This window comes from Anarhichas minor, unplaced genomic scaffold, assembly GCF_050575085.1.
Source record: "Anarhichas minor isolate MPS153535 unplaced genomic scaffold, ASM5057508v1 ptg000064l, whole genome shotgun sequence".
Classification (NCBI taxonomy): domain Eukaryota; kingdom Metazoa; phylum Chordata; class Actinopteri; order Perciformes; family Anarhichadidae; genus Anarhichas; species Anarhichas minor.
The window spans coordinates 252501-274511 of NW_027466510.1; the positions used below are offsets into that span (position 1 = coordinate 252501).

General features: G+C 41.7%; 1 protein-coding gene across 1 annotated transcript in view; it reads right to left on the reverse strand.

The window, feature by feature from the left end:
* Nucleotides 1–12734, reverse strand: part of fgfr1b (fibroblast growth factor receptor 1b) — a 21994-nt gene extending 9260 nt beyond the window's left edge. Inside the window, exons 1-13 of the mRNA XM_076078244.1 lie at nucleotides 12626–12734; nucleotides 9605–9706; nucleotides 9328–9500; nucleotides 9123–9246; nucleotides 8449–8639; nucleotides 6677–6821; nucleotides 6392–6582; nucleotides 5769–5920; nucleotides 4680–4801; nucleotides 4323–4433; nucleotides 4045–4235; nucleotides 3600–3722; nucleotides 99–169 (exon numbers count right to left, since the gene is read on the reverse strand). Coding sequence (XP_075934359.1) covers nucleotides 99–169; nucleotides 3600–3722; nucleotides 4045–4235; nucleotides 4323–4433; nucleotides 4680–4801; nucleotides 5769–5920; nucleotides 6392–6582; nucleotides 6677–6821; nucleotides 8449–8639; nucleotides 9123–9246; nucleotides 9328–9500; nucleotides 9605–9706; nucleotides 12626–12734 — 1805 coding nt within the window. The remainder of the gene's footprint in view (nucleotides 1–98; nucleotides 170–3599; nucleotides 3723–4044; nucleotides 4236–4322; nucleotides 4434–4679; nucleotides 4802–5768; nucleotides 5921–6391; nucleotides 6583–6676; nucleotides 6822–8448; nucleotides 8640–9122; nucleotides 9247–9327; nucleotides 9501–9604; nucleotides 9707–12625) is intronic.
* Nucleotides 12735–22011: the final 9277 nt, after the last annotated feature.

The window sequence follows — 22011 nt, forward strand, 5'->3', positions numbered from 1 at the left end:
AATATTCAGACTTATATATTATATTATTAAATGCCTGAAACACAACAAACAACTACAGATGAATGAAAACCCGTCGAGTTTTTAAAGCTGAAACTCACACGTCGCTTTGATGCGTGTAGACGCGGTCAAATAAAGCTTCTGGTGCCATCCACTTCACCGGGAGACGACCCTGGAGACATGGAGACATGAAGACACGTAGACATGAAGACACAAAGACACGGAGACACGTAGACATGAAGACATGAAGACACAAAGACACGTAGACATGAAGACACAAAGATATGGAGACATGTAGACACAAAGATATGTAGACATGAAGACATGGAGACACGTAGACATGAAGAGACAAAGATATGTAGACATGAAGACACAAAGATATGTAGACATGAAGACATGGAGACACGTAGACATGAAGAGACAAAGATATGGAGACATGTAGACACAAAGATATGTAGACATGGAGACACGTAGACATGAAGAGACAAAGATATGTAGACATGAAGACATGTAGACATGAAGACACAAAGACACGGAGACACGTAGACATGAAGACACAGACACGTAGACATGAAGACAAAGACACGGAGACATGAAGACACAAAGACACAAAGACACGTAGACACGAAGACACAAAGACACGGAGACACGTAGACACGTAGACATGTAGACATGTAGACACGTAGACACGTAGACATGTAGACACGTAGACATGTAGACATGTAGACACGTAGACATGAAGACACAAAGATATGGAGACATGTAGACACAAAGATATGTAGACATGAAGACATGTAGACATGTAGACATGAAGACACAAAAATATGTAGACATGTAGACATGAAGACATGGAGACACGTAGACATGAAGACACAAAGATATGTAGACATGAAGACATGTAGACATGAAGACACAAAGACACGGAGACACGTAGACATGAAGACACAAAGACACGGAGACACGAAGACACGTAGACATGAAGACACAAAGACACGTAGACATGAAGACACAAAGACACGGAGACATGAAGACATGTAGACACGTAGACATGTAGACACGTAGACATGAAGACACAAAGACACGTAGACATGAAGACACAAAGACACGGAGACATGAAGACACGTAGACATGAAGACACAAAGACATGTAGACATGAAGACACGAAGATATGTAGACATGAAGATACGTAGACATGAAGACATGGAGACATGTAGACACAAAGATATGGAGACATGGAGACATGGAGACATGTAGACATGAAGACACGTAGACATGAAGACACAAAGATATGGAGACATGGACACATGAAGACACAAAGATATGGAGACATGGAGACATGTAGACATGAAGACACAGACATGAAGACACAAAGACATGGAGACATGTAGACATGAAGACACAATGATATGGAGACATGGAGACATGTAGACATGTAGACATGAAGACACAAAGATATGTAGACATGAAGACATGGAGACGCGTAGCCATGAAGACACAAAGATATGGAGACATGTAGACATGTAGACATGAAGCCATGTAGACATGAAGACACAAAGATATGTAGACATGAAGACATGGAGACACGTAGACATGAAGACACAAAGATATGGAGACATGTAGACATGAAGACACAAAGATATGTAGACATGAAGACATGGAGACACGTAGACATGAAGACAAAAATATGGAGACATGTAGACATGAAGACATGACACAAAGATATGTAGACATGTAGACATGAAGACACGTAGACATGAAGACACGAAGACATGAAGACACGTAGACATGAAGACACGTAGACATGAAGACAAAGATATGTAGACATGTAGACACAAAGATATGTAGACATGAAGACATGAAGACATGGAGACACAGACACAAAGATATGTAGACATGTAGACATGAAGACATGGAGACACGTAGACATGAAGACAAAGATATGTAGACATGAAGACATGTAGACATGAAGACACGAAGACACGTAGACATGAAGACACGAAGACACGTAGACATGAAGACACAAAGACATGGAGACACGTAGACACGAAGACATGAAGACACGAAGACATGAAGACACAAAGACATGGAGACATGTAGACATGAAGACACGTAGACATGAAGACATGTAGACATGCAGACACAAAGATATGTAGACATGAAGACACGTAGACATGAAGACACAAAGATATGGAGACATGTAGACATGAAGACATGAAGACACAAAGACATGGAGACATGTAGACATGAAGACACGTAGACATGAAGACATGAAGACACAAAGATATGTAGACATGAAGACATGGAGACACGTAGACATGAAGACACAAAGATATAGAGACATGGAGACATGTAGACATGAAGACACAAAGATATGTAGACATGAAGACATGTAGACATGAAGACACGAAGACACGTAGACATGAAGACACGAAGACACGTAGACATGAAGACACAAAGACATGGAGACATGTAGACACGAAGACACAAAGACATGGAGACATGAAGACACGTAGACATGTAGACATGAAGACACGAAGACATGAAGACACAAAGACATGGAGACATGGAGACATGAAGACACGTAGACATGAAGACATGTAGACATGAAGACACAAAGATATGTAGACATGAAGACATGGAGACACGTAGACATGAAGACACAAAGATATGGAGACATGTAGACATGAAGACATGAAGACACAAAGACATGTAGACATGAAGACACGTAGACATGAAGACATGAAGACACAAAGATATGTAGACATGAAGACATGGAGACACGTAGACATGAAGACACAAAGATATAGAGACATGGAGACATGTAGACATGAAGACACAAAGATATGTAGACATGAAGACATGGAGACACGTAGACATGAAGACACAAAAATATGGAGACATGGAGACATATAGACATGACACAAAGATATGTAGACATGTAGACATGAAGACATGAAGACACAAAGACATGTAGACATGTAGACATGAAGACATGAAGACACAAAGATATGTAGACATGAAGACATGGAGACACGTAGACATGAAGACACAAAGATATGTAGACATGAAGACATGTAGACATGAAGACACAAAGATATGTAGACATGAAGACATGGAGACATGGAGACACGTAGACATGAAGACACAAAAATATGGAGACATGGAGACATGTAGACATGACACAAAGATACGTAGACATGAAGACACGTAGACATGAAGACACGAAGACATGAAGACACAAAGATATGTAGACATGAAGACACGTAGACATGAAGACAGGAAGACACGTAGACATGAAGACAAAGATATGGAGACATGTAGACACAAAGATATGTAGACACGTAGACATGAAGACATGGAGACACGTAGACATGAAGACACAAAGATATGGAGACATGGAGACATGTAGACATGAAGACACAAAGATATGTAGACATGTAGACATGAAGACATGGAGACACGTAGACATGAAGACACAAAGATATGTAGACATGAAGACATGTAGACATGAAGACACGAAGACACGTAGACATGAAGATATGGAGACATGGAGACATGGAGACATGGAGACATGTAGACATGAGGACATGAGGTAGTCTTACGTTGGTGGTCTTCTTGTAGTAGTCGATGTGGTGGACGTCTCGAGCGAGACCGAAGTCAGCGATCTTCATGACGTCGTCTTCTGTGACCAACACGTTCCGGGCCGCCAGGTCTCTGTGAATACACTGAGAGGAGACACAGCAGCGTTACATTGTCTTCAATTTTATTGTAGTCAAAGTTTCACAGAATTTTTGTCACATTAGTTTCACTGAGGAGCTCAGAATTTAATGAAAGTTTCGGTTGCTTTCTCCGATGGAAGCGTTCGTCACACATGGTGTGTTCAAGGACATGAGAATCTGACAATAATGACGTTTTTTACAGCTTCTGTCTGTGATAAACGGTGTAGTTTTGGCGATCGTTTAAAGAAAACATGCTTTTCGATCCAGCCGGCGGGTTTTGCGGTTCAGAGGTTTACTGACGGGGCGTTTCAGATTCACACTGACTGACCTTCTTGGAGGCCAGGTAGGCCATCCCTCGGGCCACCTGGTACGCAGCCGACACCAGCTCCCTAACCTCCAGACTTCCCAGAGACGCCTGCCTCGGCCCGCTCCAGTACTCCAACCCGACCGGTCGGCGAGTGCGGAGGAACTCCCTCAGGTTCCCCTGCGAGGCGTACTCCACCACCACGTACAGGGGGCCTAACGGACGAGGACGAGGTCAACCGTTAACATCTGGACAACACACATCAACACCGACAGGTCGTCACTCATCGTGAACACACTCACCGCCCTGAGTGCACGCTCCCAGCAGGTTGATGATGTTCTTGTGTTTGCCGATCATCTTCATCATCTCCATCTCGGAGATCAGGTCAGAAAGGTCCTTCTCTGTGGCGTCCGCTGCACACGACAACAAGACGGCCTCGGGTCAAAGGTCAAATCATTCTGACTCTCATGTGAAGAGAGTGAGTGGATCAACATCTGGACTATAAGAATAAACTAAAAGAATATTGAACTAATTAATATCAACATGAAACTACCCCAGTTGATTACTTATATTAAGACAATTTATAATACAATTTTTCTGAAATGTTATGTTTAAATATGCAAATGTCAACGTCATTCAGTTTCGAAAGCAGCTCTCACCTTTCAGCATCTTCACAGCCACCTTAGAGAGGCGCGTCGGTTTATTTCTGTCGACCCCAACGGCTTCGGCCAGAACCACCTGACCGAAACATCCTTCACCCAGCGGCTTCCCCAGAGTCAGCCTGAGGACGACACGCAGCAGACATGTTACCGACATGTTATCAATACGTTAGACATGTTACAGACATGTTATCAATACGTTAGACATGTTACAGACATGTTATCAATACATTAGACATGTTACAGACATGTTATCAATACGTTAGACATGTTACAGACATGTTATCAATACATTAGACATGTTACAGACATGTTATCAATACGTTAGACATGTTACTGACATGTTATCAATACGTTTGACATGTTACAGACATGTTATCAATACATTAGACATGTTACAGACATGTTATCAATATGTTAAACATGTTACCGTCATGTTATCAATACACTAGACATGTTACGACATGTTATCAATACGCTAGACATGTTACTGACATGTTATCAATACGTTAGACATGTTACAGACATGTTATCAATACGTTAGACATGTTACAGACATGTTATCAATACGCTAGACATGTTACCGACATGTTATCAATACGTTAGACATGTTACTGACATGTTATCAATACGTTAGACATGTTACAGACATGTTATCAATACGCTAGACATGCAGTCAGTCACTAAATACAGGAAATAAACCAGAATCAGGTGAAACCACAGACCTTATATAAGAAGTGGTAGAGACCTGTCAATCACTGTGTAGCCCCGCCCTAAAGCATCCACTGCTTTATGGTCTGTTTGACTCTAAATGGACCATAATGTACTAAATGAACATCATGCTGTATTGAAGAAGACTTGAAACTAGAGATTGAGACCATAAACTCATGTTTACAATGTTTACTGAGGTAATAAATCAAGAGAGAAGTAGAGTCATTTTCTCATAGACTTCTATACAACCAGAGGAGTCGCCCCCTGGTGGACACTAGAGAGAATGCAGGTTTAACACATGAAGCTTTGGAGGTTGTCTCCTGGGTGTAACAGAAACATGAAGCTCTCCAGTAGAGTTGAACCTGCAGAATGTCATACCTGTCACGAGGAAGCTCCCAGGCGGGATCGTAGGGGAGTTCGTACTCCGACACTCCCGTCAGGATGGTGGTGGCGCCGCTGGAGAGACGAGACTGACGCATCAAACACATCCCCGACTGGAGGGAGGACGAGGACGAGGACTCGACCGACACCTGCAGAGGGAGGAGAGACTCTGTTGTTTTGTGTTTTCATCAAAGACACAAGACTCCATTGACAGAAACAGTAATGTTGGTGTTTTAAAACTGTGTTTCCAGAACTCCTTCTGGGAACCAACTTTTACAAAAATGATCTATAAATCATGAGAAGAGTTGATTTGCTTTTAACTAACGTTCCTGACCGTTATCACCTCATTTAATCTTGAACAAGTAAAGCAGACATCTAGAAGAGATACATGTTTGATAAATCACAACCTTGTTTTCTGCTTGTGTTATTGAAAATATACGCATGTGAAATACTTTATAATGAGATCTTAACCCCAGAGTTTTGTATTAAACAGATAGAGTCAGACAAAGTGTAGTTAGTCCTGACGTTAATGTGATCTCTGTGGTGATGTCGGGTCTGCTGGTTTTACTCCAGTCAGCAGTAACGAACAGGAAGTGGAACAAGCCAGAGAGAAGAGCTACCTGTCTCCTCAGAGGGAGGCTCTTGGCTAACTTCTGGACGGCCAGCTGGCTGCTGAAGTCGCTCTTCTTCGGGGCGCAGCAGAGTCTGCAGACGACCGCCGTGGCCGTGAGGATGATGATGATGAAGAAGCCCAGGCAGTACATGAAGATCTCCAGGTACGTCTGAGAGTGCAGCGGGGCGGGAGGCAGGTCTGAGACCAGAGAGAGAGAGAGAGAGAGAGAGAGAGAGCAAATCAATATGGTGGACGGTTCCTGCAGGAGGAGCTCCAGAATGTCGTACCGTACCGTCGACGACGGTGAGCCACGCCGAGTGATGAGAGACGCCGATGGAGTTTGCCGCCAGACAGGTGTACTCGCCTGAATCGCCCAGAGTCACGTTCCTCAGAGTCAGAACCTCCATCTCTTTATCGGTCGTGTTCAAACCCACCGTCTGGAAGAGAAACACAGAAATGTCACGAGAAATAAAAACTAAAATGCAACAACTGACTTCCTGTCTGTGGCTCTCAGCTTCAGCTTCCTACTAAAGACGTTCATCTTTACAAACACAGACTATATATATACACACACACACACATATACAACAGGAGGAACTGTGCACTGCTTGGGTACTATTTTCAGCGGCGGATTAATTCACATTTGGTGAGTATTCGTGGCAGCGGTGTGTACGTGAGGATGACTCAAAGTAAAGTACAGATGTTGTGTTCATGGTTGTTTACAGGATGTTTTGACAAGAAGAAAAACAAAGAATTCCAGCAGACACCAGACCGTGAGAGGGGCGATACACAGACAACAAAATGTAAATTAAAGTTGTACGTTTGACTCTGGTATTCTCTGAGAATAAAGTTGTAAATTTACAAAAATAAATTCAAGAAAATGTACAAGAAAAAAAAGATTTATATTTACTATAAATATGGGAACATTATTTTATATTATAGAGTCATAAATCTGCAAGAAAATACTAGTCACAACTTTACAGGAACCACATAAACTCTGGTAAAGTTGAATTACGTAATACCCCCCCCTGCTTACCTACAATGACTGATTCCTGCTGCTGTTCCACTGAACAGCTGGTGGCGCTAATGAGCAAAGAGGCGCGAACAGAAGCAGAGAAGAAGAAGATTGCGAGCTGATAAATGTGGCCGTAAACAACGAAGGACTTAAAATAGTCACAACAAGCTGCTCTGCAAATGCATTTCTGTAAACGACTTTTGTTTGTTTACAAGAGAACCTCCAGCGGGCTGCTTTACATGCTGCTGTCGTGATGTCAGAACGATGAACGTGGAGCAGCTGTGCATCAAAGAAGGAGAACGTAGTTCTGATGCATTGAACACATTGAAGCTGCTTCTGCATGAATCTGCATCGTTTTCTGTTTTGATTATTATTATTTTCTTCATTTGTTCGTTTATCCCCCCCCCCCCCCCCCGAGCTGCCCTTCAGACTGACTGGTTAAGAGAATAATTAAATGGCTGTTTTTAAAGCGTCTCTTTTCATTGTGACTGTAAGAGGTAGATGATAGTAATCCGTGCCACAACAAACCACACGAGCGTCTTTCATCGCGAGTCCACAACACTTCACAGATGTGGTTTGAATCGGCTCAGTCAGAGACGCATGAAACAGAGCTCATGCAGTGAGAAGACACCGCGAGAGAAGCTAACAAACACGCTTGACTTTTATAGCGTTGAATCACAGCAGAGCTCGTCCCGATACGCTGCTGCCCTCAGTTATAAACAGACTGATGAGGAGGTACTGAGCGCATATTACACTTCAAGTGTGACATATTTTCTAAGTTGCACCATTAAAGCTGAAGGAACATCTCAGCTGGTAAAGATTTTAGGGAAGTCTGAGTCGTAGAAATAATTAATCTAAATCAACGTAGCAGGGCGGTCAGAGCGGCGGCCATTTTTATGTAGCATTGCTATTGTGGCCGCTGTCGCGGGCTAACGTCTGTATAAACTTAACAGACTCACGCTAACGCTCACTGAAGGGAGGTTTTGCAGCAACGACTAAGCAGGAGTGGAGTAGTAACGTTATGAAATAAATAAGTACAATTTAACAACCTTGAGGACGAGGACGTAAGGGTGTCCGTCCGGAGCCTCTCGGCTGCCGTTGACGGTGATGTGTTTGAGCCACTGGATGTGAGGCTGCGGGTCGCTGAACACTCGACACACAAACTCCACGTTACGACCGACAACCGCCGTTTGGTTGGCCGGCAGACCGGCCTGCAGGATCGGTCTGTGAGGAGAACGCTCTGCAGAGGAAAGTTTAACAAGAACGAGTTAGAGGTAAACCAGCAACACATTCATTCACCATCATCAGGGTTAGTTTAGTCCACAGGTTTCTCCTGTTCTCTCATCCAAACACAGAGCTTCTTGGTGTTCTGACAACAGAGACAGAAAGGTCCTTTTGAAGGCCTCGCCTCGGAATCTACCCATCAAAGTCTAGGTAGTGTCTCGATCTCAAGACACTCCGGTCTTGGTCTTTGCTTAACCTCAACCACTCAAAGTCGTGGTCTTGAATTGGTCTGGAGACACTCTGGTCTTGGTCTTTCCTTGGTCTCAACCTCTCACGGTCTTGGTTTTGTCTCTGTCCCTAGACACTCTGGTCTTGGTCTCGACTCAGTCTTAACCCTTCAAAGTCTTGCTCTTGACCCGTGTTTCAGTGTGGACAGAGATCTTTATAAAAAGGACGTGGAGATGGATGTAGTCCAAATCTCACAGGTGTAACTTCTTACCAACTACGTCCAGCAGGTAGGTGTGTTTGAGGCTCCCGTACTCGTTCTCCACCACACAGGTGTAGTTCCCTTTATCCGACGGAACCACAGACTCCATGATCAGAGTCCACATGTGGTCTCTGATCTGAAAGATCGAGGAGATAACGAATAAAAACAGAACTCACAGATACGAGCAGTTGGACTCCTGCTGTTCTCTGAACCTCACCTTGAACCCTCCGATCCTCTGGTCCTTCCTGAACACCTTCCCGTTCTTGTACCAGCGCAGGGAGGGAACCGGGTTTCCTGTCGCCTGGCAACGAAACTTCACCGTCCTGCTGGCGGGGACGGCGTGGAGCTGCTTCTCCATCTTGTCCGGCATCACCCACTGCGGCAACGACACTGACGAGGCACAAAAACATCAACGTCACTTGTGTTTGCGGAGAGTCCGTGTTCTCATCATCACAAGCAAACAGAAAAAGAGAAAAGAGGAGTCGGAGGCTTACTCTGGAGCTTCTCGGTGCTCGTCGACAGCTCGTTGGACAGCTTGTTTTCCTCTGAGGACGACTCGTCGTCCTCTTCGTCTTCAGAGGATTTCACTGCGTCGGCTACAGAAGCAGTGTAAATGTTTAGAAGCTGTTCATAAACTCTGCTGGTGTGTGTTCAGGTGTCGGGGCTTCCTCTCTGAAGTCCTTCTGACAGACAATGAAACCGGTTTGTGGATTAACCTCTGACCTCTGACCCCGGCTCAGTGAGTGAGGTTCAGACAGGAGCCGTCGCCACAGCACAGTGCTTCACTAACCGACCACTTCCTAAACTTCAGAGACCTCCTCCCTCCCAGCCCGGCCATTAACAGCAACCCCCCCACACACAGTTATTAATATTTCCTTTGAACCCTCTCCGACTTTAAAACTACAACACTTCCCCAGAATATCTTTAAAAAATGAGTTTTATCCAGAACCCGCTCAGGTGGTTCTACTGAAAACACTTTTATATTCCAAAGGTTTCCATCTAGAACCCTGAAGGACCGGGGCTGATGTGGTGCAGCTCGACCCACAACAATCCTGGTTCTCCATCACAGTGTTTGAGGGTGTGAGCTGGGAGGATCCATCCTTTCAACAATCCTTTCAAGAACCCTTTCTTCCAAAAAGCGGTTCTCAATGGAACCCGTAACCTCACAAAGAAGCCTTGCTTCAGAATCAAAGGGTTCTTGGTAGGAAGAACCCTTGGAACCCTTATTTCCCAGAGAATCCTCCCTTAAACACAACCCCCCCCCCCCCCCATCATGACTGTGGTCCTGCTGAAGGTGAACAGCAGAAACTCTGGATACAAAAACAACCGAGTAAAACTGGGAATCTCTGGAAAAACAAACTTCTGTTGTGGAGCTGAAAATATAAATTATGACAAATGTGCAGCTTCTGTTAAACACATCAAAGAGTTTATAAGAAGAGCAGTGTGTGCTGGTTACACTGGGCTGGCTTTAGGGAGTTCATGGCACTTACAGGAACATTTAACTGAGTTTATCCTCTCGCAGAGCGTAAAGGAGGGAGGAGGGTTCATAACGCAGAGGATCCAAGCGAGCGAGGTGGGAAATTGAAAGCAGGCTTTGTTTCTCAAAAAGAGGCTCAATGTGACGAGTTCTTGACTGAAGAGAAAAATGAGACTTTACGGGCTGAAAAACAACAGAACCACGGAGAGTCTCCGTCAGCTGGAGTCCAGATGTTTGGAACTAAACAAACAGAAGGTAGATACACATTCATATGACAGAGTCTGAGTGTGTCTGGACAGGATACACAGACCAGGACCAGGACCAGAACCAGGACCCCAGAGCCTCAGCCACACCATCTAAAATCACTCTAACCAGTTTCAGATGCCTCAGAGCCCAAAAACAGCCAAACCTTCTTTTCCTGTTAAAGACATTGTCTCACTGGAAAGTTTGAAAAGCTTTTATACAATAAAGAGCCTCAAACCACAGCGGAGAACATGAAAGAGCCTCAAACACACAAACACCACTTCACCACTGTTGACTTTTAGTATTCACTATCAGATGTATTTACAAAGTACGTGATACTTTTCTGAATCTCTTGATGCACAGAAACAGAACTAACAGCTACGGTCGTGAACAACGAAGGTAAAATAAACAAGTAAAGGTAAAGAATAGACTAAGACTGTTAACATATGTTGTTTGTATAAATATAACATGATTGTATATAAAAAAGTACGACTACTTTTACCACTTATATACAACTACTTCCAAAAAGTTGTAGAGTACTTAATTGGTCACTGAAGACGTATTGTGGTTTAATAATAATAAGATCAAAGAGCTCTCAAATACAACCAGCAGTGGTTTAACGGACCGTAGTTGACATTTTAACATTTTAACATTTTAACCATCATAGTCTACGAGCAATACTCAGTAGAACATGCGTTTCTAGTCTCTGATCTCTGATCATGTTTCATTGTAAACAACCAATCAGAGGAGAGCTAGTAATGTTAGCAGCACCGCTAACGGCTAACCAACAGGAGGAGAGCTAGTAACGTTAGCAGCACCGCTAACGGCTAACCAACAGGAGGAGAGCTAGTAACGTTAGCAGCACCGCTAACGGCTAACCAACAGGAGGAGAGCTAGTAACGTTAGCAGCACCGCTAACGGCTAACCAACAGGAGGAGAGCTAGTAACGTTAGCAGCACTGCTAACGGCTAACCAACAGGAGGAGAGCTAGTAACGTTAGCAGCACCGCTAACGGCTAACCAACAGGAGGAGAGCTAGTAACGTTAGCAGCACCGCTAACGGCTAACCAACGGAGGTTCACTTCAGTTACATGATGATGCCTTCAGGCTCTGCTCAGTGAACATGAGTACTGGCTGAAGGTACATTATAACGTTATCATGATGTGTTCACATGTCATCTGTAAAATGTAGTTTTGGTGATAAACTTAAATAAATCCAGTAGTTTGAAGGAGATGTTTTCACATGAATATAAAACAGATATTAGAGATGAATTATGATGTTTAACTTCTAACACGAGCTCTAAGAACATTATAACACATTATTAAACATAATAATGAAGAGATGTATTATTTCCTTATTTGAATTGTGTGTTTTTATGCAAATACCCTGAATAAATGACTATAACAAAGTAAAAGGACAACATCTGACGAATGTTCAAGTTTGGTTAAAACTCGTCACTTTTTACCCAGCCGTCCAATCACAGTGGGGGAGGGGCGGGAGCACAAAGAAGTGTTTTATTACGAGTATGTTTTGTTCTTTTGTGATTTTACTCTTGACTTCATGGTGTCCTCATGTCTCAAGCACTAGACCACAAAAACACAAAGAAAAGCTACAAAACGTGGTATTTGAGAAGCTCAGGAACTTTTTGGCACTTTTTTATGCTTCATTACCAAAATGGTGACACGTACATTTGCTGCCTGTCGATTAATTAATTGTTTCAAGACTTCCTCCCTTGAGGACTGAAACAACAGATCTACTTCATCATCTGTTCATGCAGAAGCTGAAGAGAGTCTCACCTGTGTCCGTGTCCTCGGTGGCCGGTCTGGACCGAGTCTGAGGAAACTGGAACAGCAGAACCAGCAGGATGCAGGACAGCAGCAGCCGGAGGCAGCGGGGGGGAAACATGTTGTCCTCACTTCCTGTCTGGGGACGAGTCAGATTCATGGTTTAGGTTATTTACTGCAGATTGTGTTTGTGTCACTGATCATCAGTAACACGATGTTCTGTGAAGAAACAAGAAGACAACGAGTGGAACCGGCAAACCGACATAAACCAGCCAGCAGACAACCTCCGGTTCTTTAAGAGAAGTCAAAGCTTCATGTGTTAAAGCTGCATTCTCTCTAGTGTCCACCAGGGGGCGACTCCTCTGGTTGTATAGAAGTCTATGAGAAAATGACTCTACTTCTCTCTTGATTTATTACCTCAGTCTCTACGTCACTCCTCAGAGATCTGTTAGAGGACAGGAAATGCTCATTGTCCGATGATGATGGATTTAAAGAACTATCAATGTGAAACATATCAATCCGTCTCTAGCTGCAGCTTCTACGATGTTTACATCATCTGATTATCTTTAATATATTATATATTATATTATATGTTTGGACAAAATAAGCTTTTTTCTTACATTTTATAGACGTAACTTTTCATCATAACAAACGTAAATACATAAATCAGTTATGAAAACAATAATTTCTTGTTGCAGGCCTCCTAAAGCACCAACAGAGAGAGTTTTACAGCCTGGTGAATAAAAGTGAATTAATTAAAGTAATTAAAGAAACAAAACTTTTAAAATGAGTTCACACAGGAAACCAGTGGCTGCTGGGAAAAAAACATGCAAAGCCACCAGGACTGATTCTCTGGTGTTTCCTCTCGGGCTGCTCACACCTGTGCCCCCCCCCCCCCCCATCTCACCTGTTGCTACTAAATAACTGTCGAGTGTCAAACTCACACTGACGGACTAAACAAACACAGAGACCATCTGCTGCCTGAGGCACCATGAAGGTGTGAAATCAGAGGAATGCAAACTATAAATCAGATAAATGTTGGAACAACAGCGTCAAATCATACTCATGCTTTATATTTATACTAGTACACACTGCAGCTTATAAAGTACACACTGGTACTGCAGTATGCATTCTGTAGGAAGTACTACTTCCTCATAACGTGACACGGTGACCCTGCTGCTCGTATATCTGCTGTGCAAAGGATTGTGGGTCAGTAATAATATATCAGTTATAATATTAATAGTTAACTTCAGCTAGAAAGAGACGTGATCACTGAAGGAGTGTTAGAGGACAGTGAATGCATCATCATCTTCATCTTCATTATCTTATGAGCCTCATAAACAAGATGGACGCTGGTTGGCTGCCATCAGTGAGCCCTCAGAGTGTGTCCTTCAGCTTCATGCTGCACACACACACACACACACACACACACACACACACACACACACACAGGTTTATGGAGAACATTATTAATACACACTTAGATAAATGAGACTCTTTGTGATCCTCACAGAGTTTCACAGAAACCTTCCTGTTGAAGACGTTCTGAAGCCTCCGGTCCATCGTTCTGGCCGTCGCCATCTTGTTTTTTTTCAAGATCTACGAGAACAAATCATCTTCACGGCACGCCGATCGTTCAGTGGTGGAACTGATCATTTTGATGGTATGTGTTGAAATCAATCAATGAAGTTCCGTTGGTTTCATCTTTAACCGCTCATCTTGTTCAGGTCCTGAAGGCCGGCGTCACCTGCTCAGGTCTCCAGACCATCACCGGACCAACACATCGAGACAAACAACCCCTCACTCACATCCTGCACCTACCAACGATTTAGGGTCATCGATCAACCTAAACTCTCTTTGGACTGAGGGGGGAACCCGGAGAACCCGGAGAGAACCCTCGCTGCCACGAGGAGAACATGCAACCTCCCCACAGACGGGAATCAAACCTCCTGCTGTTATCGGATGATGTCTTAAGAACATGAGGCAGTGATTTAAACCGTTTCAACATCTGGACGGAGTGGAATGGTTTGAAGCATCAGATTTCAGACGCTCTTGAACGCTCTTGAACGCTTCGTCTCCTCGGCTCGGAATAACTTTCCTCCTCTCCGGTAAACTTCACCTACACACCACATTCTGCAGCTCTGAATACTTTCTACTAACACGGAGACGCACGAAACCACAAAACATGTGAGCTGGAAAAACCAGACGCAGACAAACAGGAAGCTGAAAGCAGCTCTGGGTCAGACGTTAAACAGCTTCATTAAGAGGAGAAATAAAACCTTTAACTGATAGAAATCCACATGGAACTCCACCAGCTGATCACTTATACCGAGACACATGGTTATGTATCACGCGTGTTATGAATATGTGTTTTAAAGGCATTATCTTATTAAATATGTGTCATTTTCATACATTTCCAGAACATAAATCTAAACTTTGGATAAAGTCAGGTTCAAAACTCTGGTTCATGTTGTTGACGTGTTAGAGTCAAAGGCTTAAAGAGGGGACTCATGATATCTCCATAATAAAATCTATTCCCTCATGTTTGTATTAATAAATGTGTATAAATGAGTGTGTGAGTGATGTGTGAACCTTCAGCACACAGAGAGGAATGAACGTGTGAAGTTTGGTGAATGTAAGAGCTGCTGAAGTGGAGATTTATCATCAGAGTCTGAGAACAAACTCATTGAGAGGAAACGTCCTTTAAAGAGACGTTTAGTTGCATTACAGACATTTAGAGACTCTACAGGTGAACACATGAACTCACAGATATCACCATGAAACTTCACCACTTCATCACTCACATTAAGAAGACTCTACAGGTGAATAGGGTCACAACATGAACTCATAGATATCACCATGAGACTTCACCACTTCATCACTCACATTAAGAAGACTACAGGTGAATAGGGTCACAACATGAACTCATAGATATCACCATGAAACATCACCACTTCATCACTCACATTAAGAAGACTCTACAGGTGAATAGGGTCACAACATGACCTCATAGATATCACCATGAAACATCACCACTTCATCACTCACATTAAGAAGACTCTACAGGTGAATAGGGTCACAACATGAACTCATAGATATCACCATGAGACTTCACCACTTCATCACTCACATTAAGAAGACTCTACAGGTGAATAGGGTCACAACATGACCTCATAGATATCACCATGAAACATCACCACTTCATCACTCACATTAAGAAGACTCTACAGGTGAATAGGGTCACAACATGAACTCATAGATATCACCATGAAACATCACCACTTCATCACTCACATTAAGAAGACTCTACAGGTGAATAGGGTCACAACATGACCTCATAGATATCACCATGAAACATCACCACTTCATCACTCACATTAAGAAGACTCTACAGGTGAATAGGGTCACAACATGACCTCATAGATATCACCATGAAACATCACCACTTCATCACTCACATTAAGAAGACTCTACAGGTGAATAGAGTCACAACATGAACTCATAGATAACACCATGAAACTTCACCACTTCATCACTCACATTAAGAAGACTACAGGTGAATAAGGTCACAACATGAACTCATAGATATCACCATGAAACTTCACCACTTCATCACTCACATTAATAAGAAGACTCTACAGGTGAATAGGGTCACAACATGAACTCATAGATAACACCATGAAACTTCACCACTTCATCACTCACATTAAGAAGACTCTACAGGTGAATAGGGTCACAACATGAACTCATAGATAACACCATGAAACTTCACCACTTCATCACTCACATTAAGAAGACTACAGGTGAATAAGGTCACAACATGAACTCATAGATATCACCATGAAACTTCACCACTTCATCACTCACATTAAGAAGACTACAGGTGAATAAGGTCACAACATGAACTCATAGATAACACCATGAAACTTCACCACTTCATCACTCACATTAAGAAGACTACAGGTGAATAAGGTCACAACATGAACTCATAGATAACACCATGAAACTTCACCACTTCATCACTCACATTAAGAAGACTACAGGTGAATAAGGTCACAACATGAACTCATAGATATCATCATGAAACTTCACCACTTCATCACTCACATTAAGAAGACTCTACAGGTGAATAGGGTCACAACATGAACTCATAGATATCACCATGAGACTTCACCACTTCATCACTCACATTAAGAAGACTCTACAGGTGAATAGGGTCACAACATGACCTCATAGATATCACCATGAAACATCACCACTTCATCACTCACATTAAGAAGACTCTACAGGTGAATAGAGTCACAACATGACCTCATAGATATCACCATGAAACATCACCACTTCATCACTCACATTAAGAAGACTCTACAGGTGAATAGAGTCACAACATTAACTCATAGATATCACCATGAAACATCACCACTTCATCACTCACATTAAGAAGACTCTACAGGTGAATAGGGTCACAACATGACCTCATAGATATCACCATGAAACATCACCACTTCATCACTCACATTAAGAAGACTCTACAGGTGAATAGAGTCACAACATTAACTCATAGATATCACCATGAAACATCACCACTTCATCACTCACATTAAGAAGACTCTACAGGTGAATAGGGTCACAACATGAACTCATAGATATCACCATGAGACTTCACCACTTCATCACTCACATTAAGAAGACTCTACAGGTGAATAGGGTCACAACATGACCTCATAGATATCACCATGAAACATCACCACTTCATCACTCACATTAAGAAGACTCTACAGGTGAATAGGGTCACAACATGACCTCATAGATATCACCATGAAACATCACCACTTCATCACTCACATTAAGAAGACTCTACAGGTGAATAGGGTCACAACATGAACTCATAGATAACACCATGAAACTTCACCACTTCATCACTCACATTAAGAAGACTACAGGTGAATAGGGTCACAACATGAACTCATAGATATCATCATGAAACTTCACCACTTCATCACTCACATTAAGAAGACTCTACAGGTGAATAGAGTCACAACATTAACTCATAGATATCACCATGAAACATCACCACTTCATCACTCACATTAAGAAGACTCTACAGGTGAATAGGGTCACAACATGAACTCATAGATAACACCATGAAACTTCACCACTTCATCACTCACATTAAGAAGACTCTACAGGTGAATAGAGTCACAACATGACCTCATAGATATCACCATGAAACATCACCACTTCATCACTCACATTAAGAAGACTCTACAGGTGAATAGGGTCACAACATGAACTCATAGATAACACCATGAAACTTCACCACTTCATCACTCACATTAAGAAGACTCTACAGGTGAATAGAGTCACAACATGAACTCATAGATAACACCATGAAACATCACCACTTCATCACTCACATTAAGAAGACTCTACAGGTGAATAGGGTCACAACATGAACTCATAGATAACACCATGAAACTTCACCACTTCATCACTCACATTAAGAAGACTACAGGTGAATAAGGTCACAACATGAACTCATAGATATCACCATGAAACTTCACCACTTCATCACTCACATTAATAAGAAGACTCTACAGGTGAATAGGGTCACAACATGAACTCATAGATATCATCATGAAACTTCACCACTTCATCACTCACATTAAGAAGACTCTACAGGTGAATAGAGTCACAACATGAACTCATAGATAACACCATGAAACTTCACCACTTCATCACTCACATTAAGAAGACTCTACAGGTGAATAGAGTCACAACATGAACTCATAGATAACACCATGAAACTTCACCACTTCATCACTCACATTAAGAAGACTCTACAGGTGAATAGAGTCACAACATGAACTCATAGATATCATCATGAAACTTCACCACTTCATCACTCACATTAAGAAGACTCTACAGGTGAATAGAGTCACAACATGACCTCATAGATATCACCATGAAACATCACCACTTCATCACTCACATTAAGAAGACTCTACAGGTGAATAGGGTCACAACATGAACTCATAGATAACACCATGAAACTTCACCACTTCATCACTCACATTAAGAAGACTCTACAGGTGAATAGAGTCACAACATGAACTCATAGATATCACCATGAAACATCACCACTTCATCACTCACATTAAGAAGACTCTACAGGTGAATAGAGTCACAACATTAACTCATAGATATCACCATGAAACATCACCACTTCATCACTCACATTAAGAAGACTACAGGTGAATAAGGTCACAACATGAACTCATAGATATCACCATGAAACTTCACCACTTCATCACTCACATTAAGAAGACTACAGGTGAATAAGGTCACAACATGAACTCATAGATAACACCATGAAACTTCACCACTTCATCACTCACATTAAGAAGACTACAGGTGAATAAGGTCACAACATGAACTCATAGATAACACCATGAAACTTCACCACTTCATCACTCACATTAAGAAGACTACAGGTGAATAAGGTCACAACATGAACTCATAGATATCATCATGAAACTTCACCACTTCATCACTCACATTAAGAAGACTCTACAGGTGAATAGGGTCACAACATGAACTCATAGATATCACCATGAGACTTCACCACTTCATCACTCACATTAAGAAGACTCTACAGGTGAATAGGGTCACAACATGACCTCATAGATATCACCATGAAACATCACCACTTCATCACTCACATTAAGAAGACTCTACAGGTGAATAGGGTCACAACATGACCTCATAGATATCACCATGAAACATCACCACTTCATCACTCACATTAAGAAGACTCTACAGGTGAATAGGGTCACAACATGACCTCATAGATATCACCATGAAACATCACCACTTCATCACTCACATTAAGAAGACTCTACAGGTGAATAGAGTCACAACATTAACTCATAGATATCACCATGAAACATCACCACTTCATCACTCACATTAAGAAGACTCTACAGGTGAATAGAGTCACAACATGACCTCATAGATATCACCATGAAACATCACCACTTCATCACTCACATTAAGAAGACTCTACAGGTGAATAGAGTCACAACATTAACTCATAGATATCACCATGAAACATCACCACTTCATCACTCACATTAAGAAGACTCTACAGGTGAATAGGGTCACAACATGACCTCATAGATATCACCATGAAACATCACCACTTCATCACTCACATTAAGAAGACTCTACAGGTGAATAGAGTCACAACATTAACTCATAGATATCACCATGAAACATCACCACTTCATCACTCACATTAAGAAGACTCTACAGGTGAATAGGGTCACAACATGAACTCATAGATATCACCATGAGACTTCACCACTTCATCACTCACATTAAGAAGACTCTACAGGTGAATAGGGTCACAACATGACCTCATAGATATCACCATGAAACATCACCACTTCATCACTCACATTAAGAAGACTCTACAGGTGAATAGGGTCACAACATGACCTCATAGATATCACCATGAAACATCACCACTTCATCACTCACATTAAGAAGACTCTACAGGTGAATAGGGTCACAACATGAACTCATAGATAACACCATGAAACTTCACCACTTCATCACTCACATTAAGAAGACTACAGGTGAATAGGGTCACAACATGAACTCATAGATATCATCATGAAACTTCACCACTTCATCACTCACATTAAGAAGACTCTACAGGTGAATAGAGTCACAACATTAACTCATAGATATCACCATGAAACATCACCACTTCATCACTCACATTAAGAAGACTCTACAGGTGAATAGGGTCACAACATGAACTCATAGATAACACCATGAAACTTCACCACTTCATCACTCACATTAAGAAGACTCTACAGGTGAATAGAGTCACAACATGACCTCATAGATATCACCATGAAACATCACCACTTCATCACTCACATTAAGAAGACTCTACAGGTGAATAGGGTCACAACATGAACTCATAGATAACACCATGAAACTTCACCACTTCATCACTCACATTAAGAAGACTCTACAGGTGAATAGAGTCACAACATGAACTCATAGATAACACCATGAAACATCACCACTTCATCACTCACATTAAGAAGACTCTACAGGTGAATAGGGTCACAACATGAACTCATAGATAACACCATGAAACTTCACCACTTCATCACTCACATTAAGAAGACTACAGGTGAATAAGGTCACAACATGAACTCATAGATATCACCATGAAACTTCACCACTTCATCACTCACATTAATAAGAAGACTCTACAGGTGAATAGGGTCACAACATGAACTCATAGATATCATCATGAAACTTCACCACTTCATCACTCACATTAAGAAGACTCTACAGGTGAATAGAGTCACAACATGAACTCATAGATAACACCATGAAACTTCACCACTTCATCACTCACATTAAGAAGACTCTACAGGTGAATAGAGTCACAACATGAACTCATAGATAACACCATGAAACTTCACCACTTCATCACTCACATTAAGAAGACTCTACAGGTGAATAGAGTCACAACATGAACTCATAGATATCATCATGAAACTTCACCACTTCATCACTCACATTAAGAAGACTCTACAGGTGAATAGAGTCACAACATGACCTCATAGATATCACCATGAAACATCACCACTTCATCACTCACATTAAGAAGACTCTACAGGTGAATAGGGTCACAACATGAACTCATAGATAACACCATGAAACTTCACCACTTCATCACTCACATTAAGAAGACTCTACAGGTGAATAGGGTCACAACATGAACTCATAGATAACACCATGAAACTTCACCACTTCATCACTCACATTAAGAGACTCTACAGGTGAATAGGGTCACAACATGAACTCATAGATATCATCATGAAACTTCACCACTTCATCACTCACATTAAGAGACTCTACAGGTGAATAGGGTCACAACATGAACTCATAGATAACACCATGAAACTTCACCACTTCATCACTCACATTAAGAGGAGTATTTATTGTATTACAAGTTTTATGAAATGTTGTGTTTCAATATGCAAATGAGGCGTTATGTAATGGTAACTTTGGGTGAATTTAGGAGAAAACTACGGAGGAAAAATAGAACAAATCTTAAAAACAATAAGTGTTAAAAATATATATGTTTAAGTCTCGTCTTAAAGGAACACGAAGGAAGAAGAAGAAGAAGAAGAAGAAGAAGAAGAAGAATCTGTAGGTTTATGAATAAGAATAAATTAAAGTTTTGGAGGATGGATGAAGTATTCTGAGCATTTACTTGTCAAAGTATAAATACTACAAAACAGTGACAGAAAGTACTGCAATTATGTGCAAGTTTTGAGGTACTTAACTCAAGTATTTCCACTTAT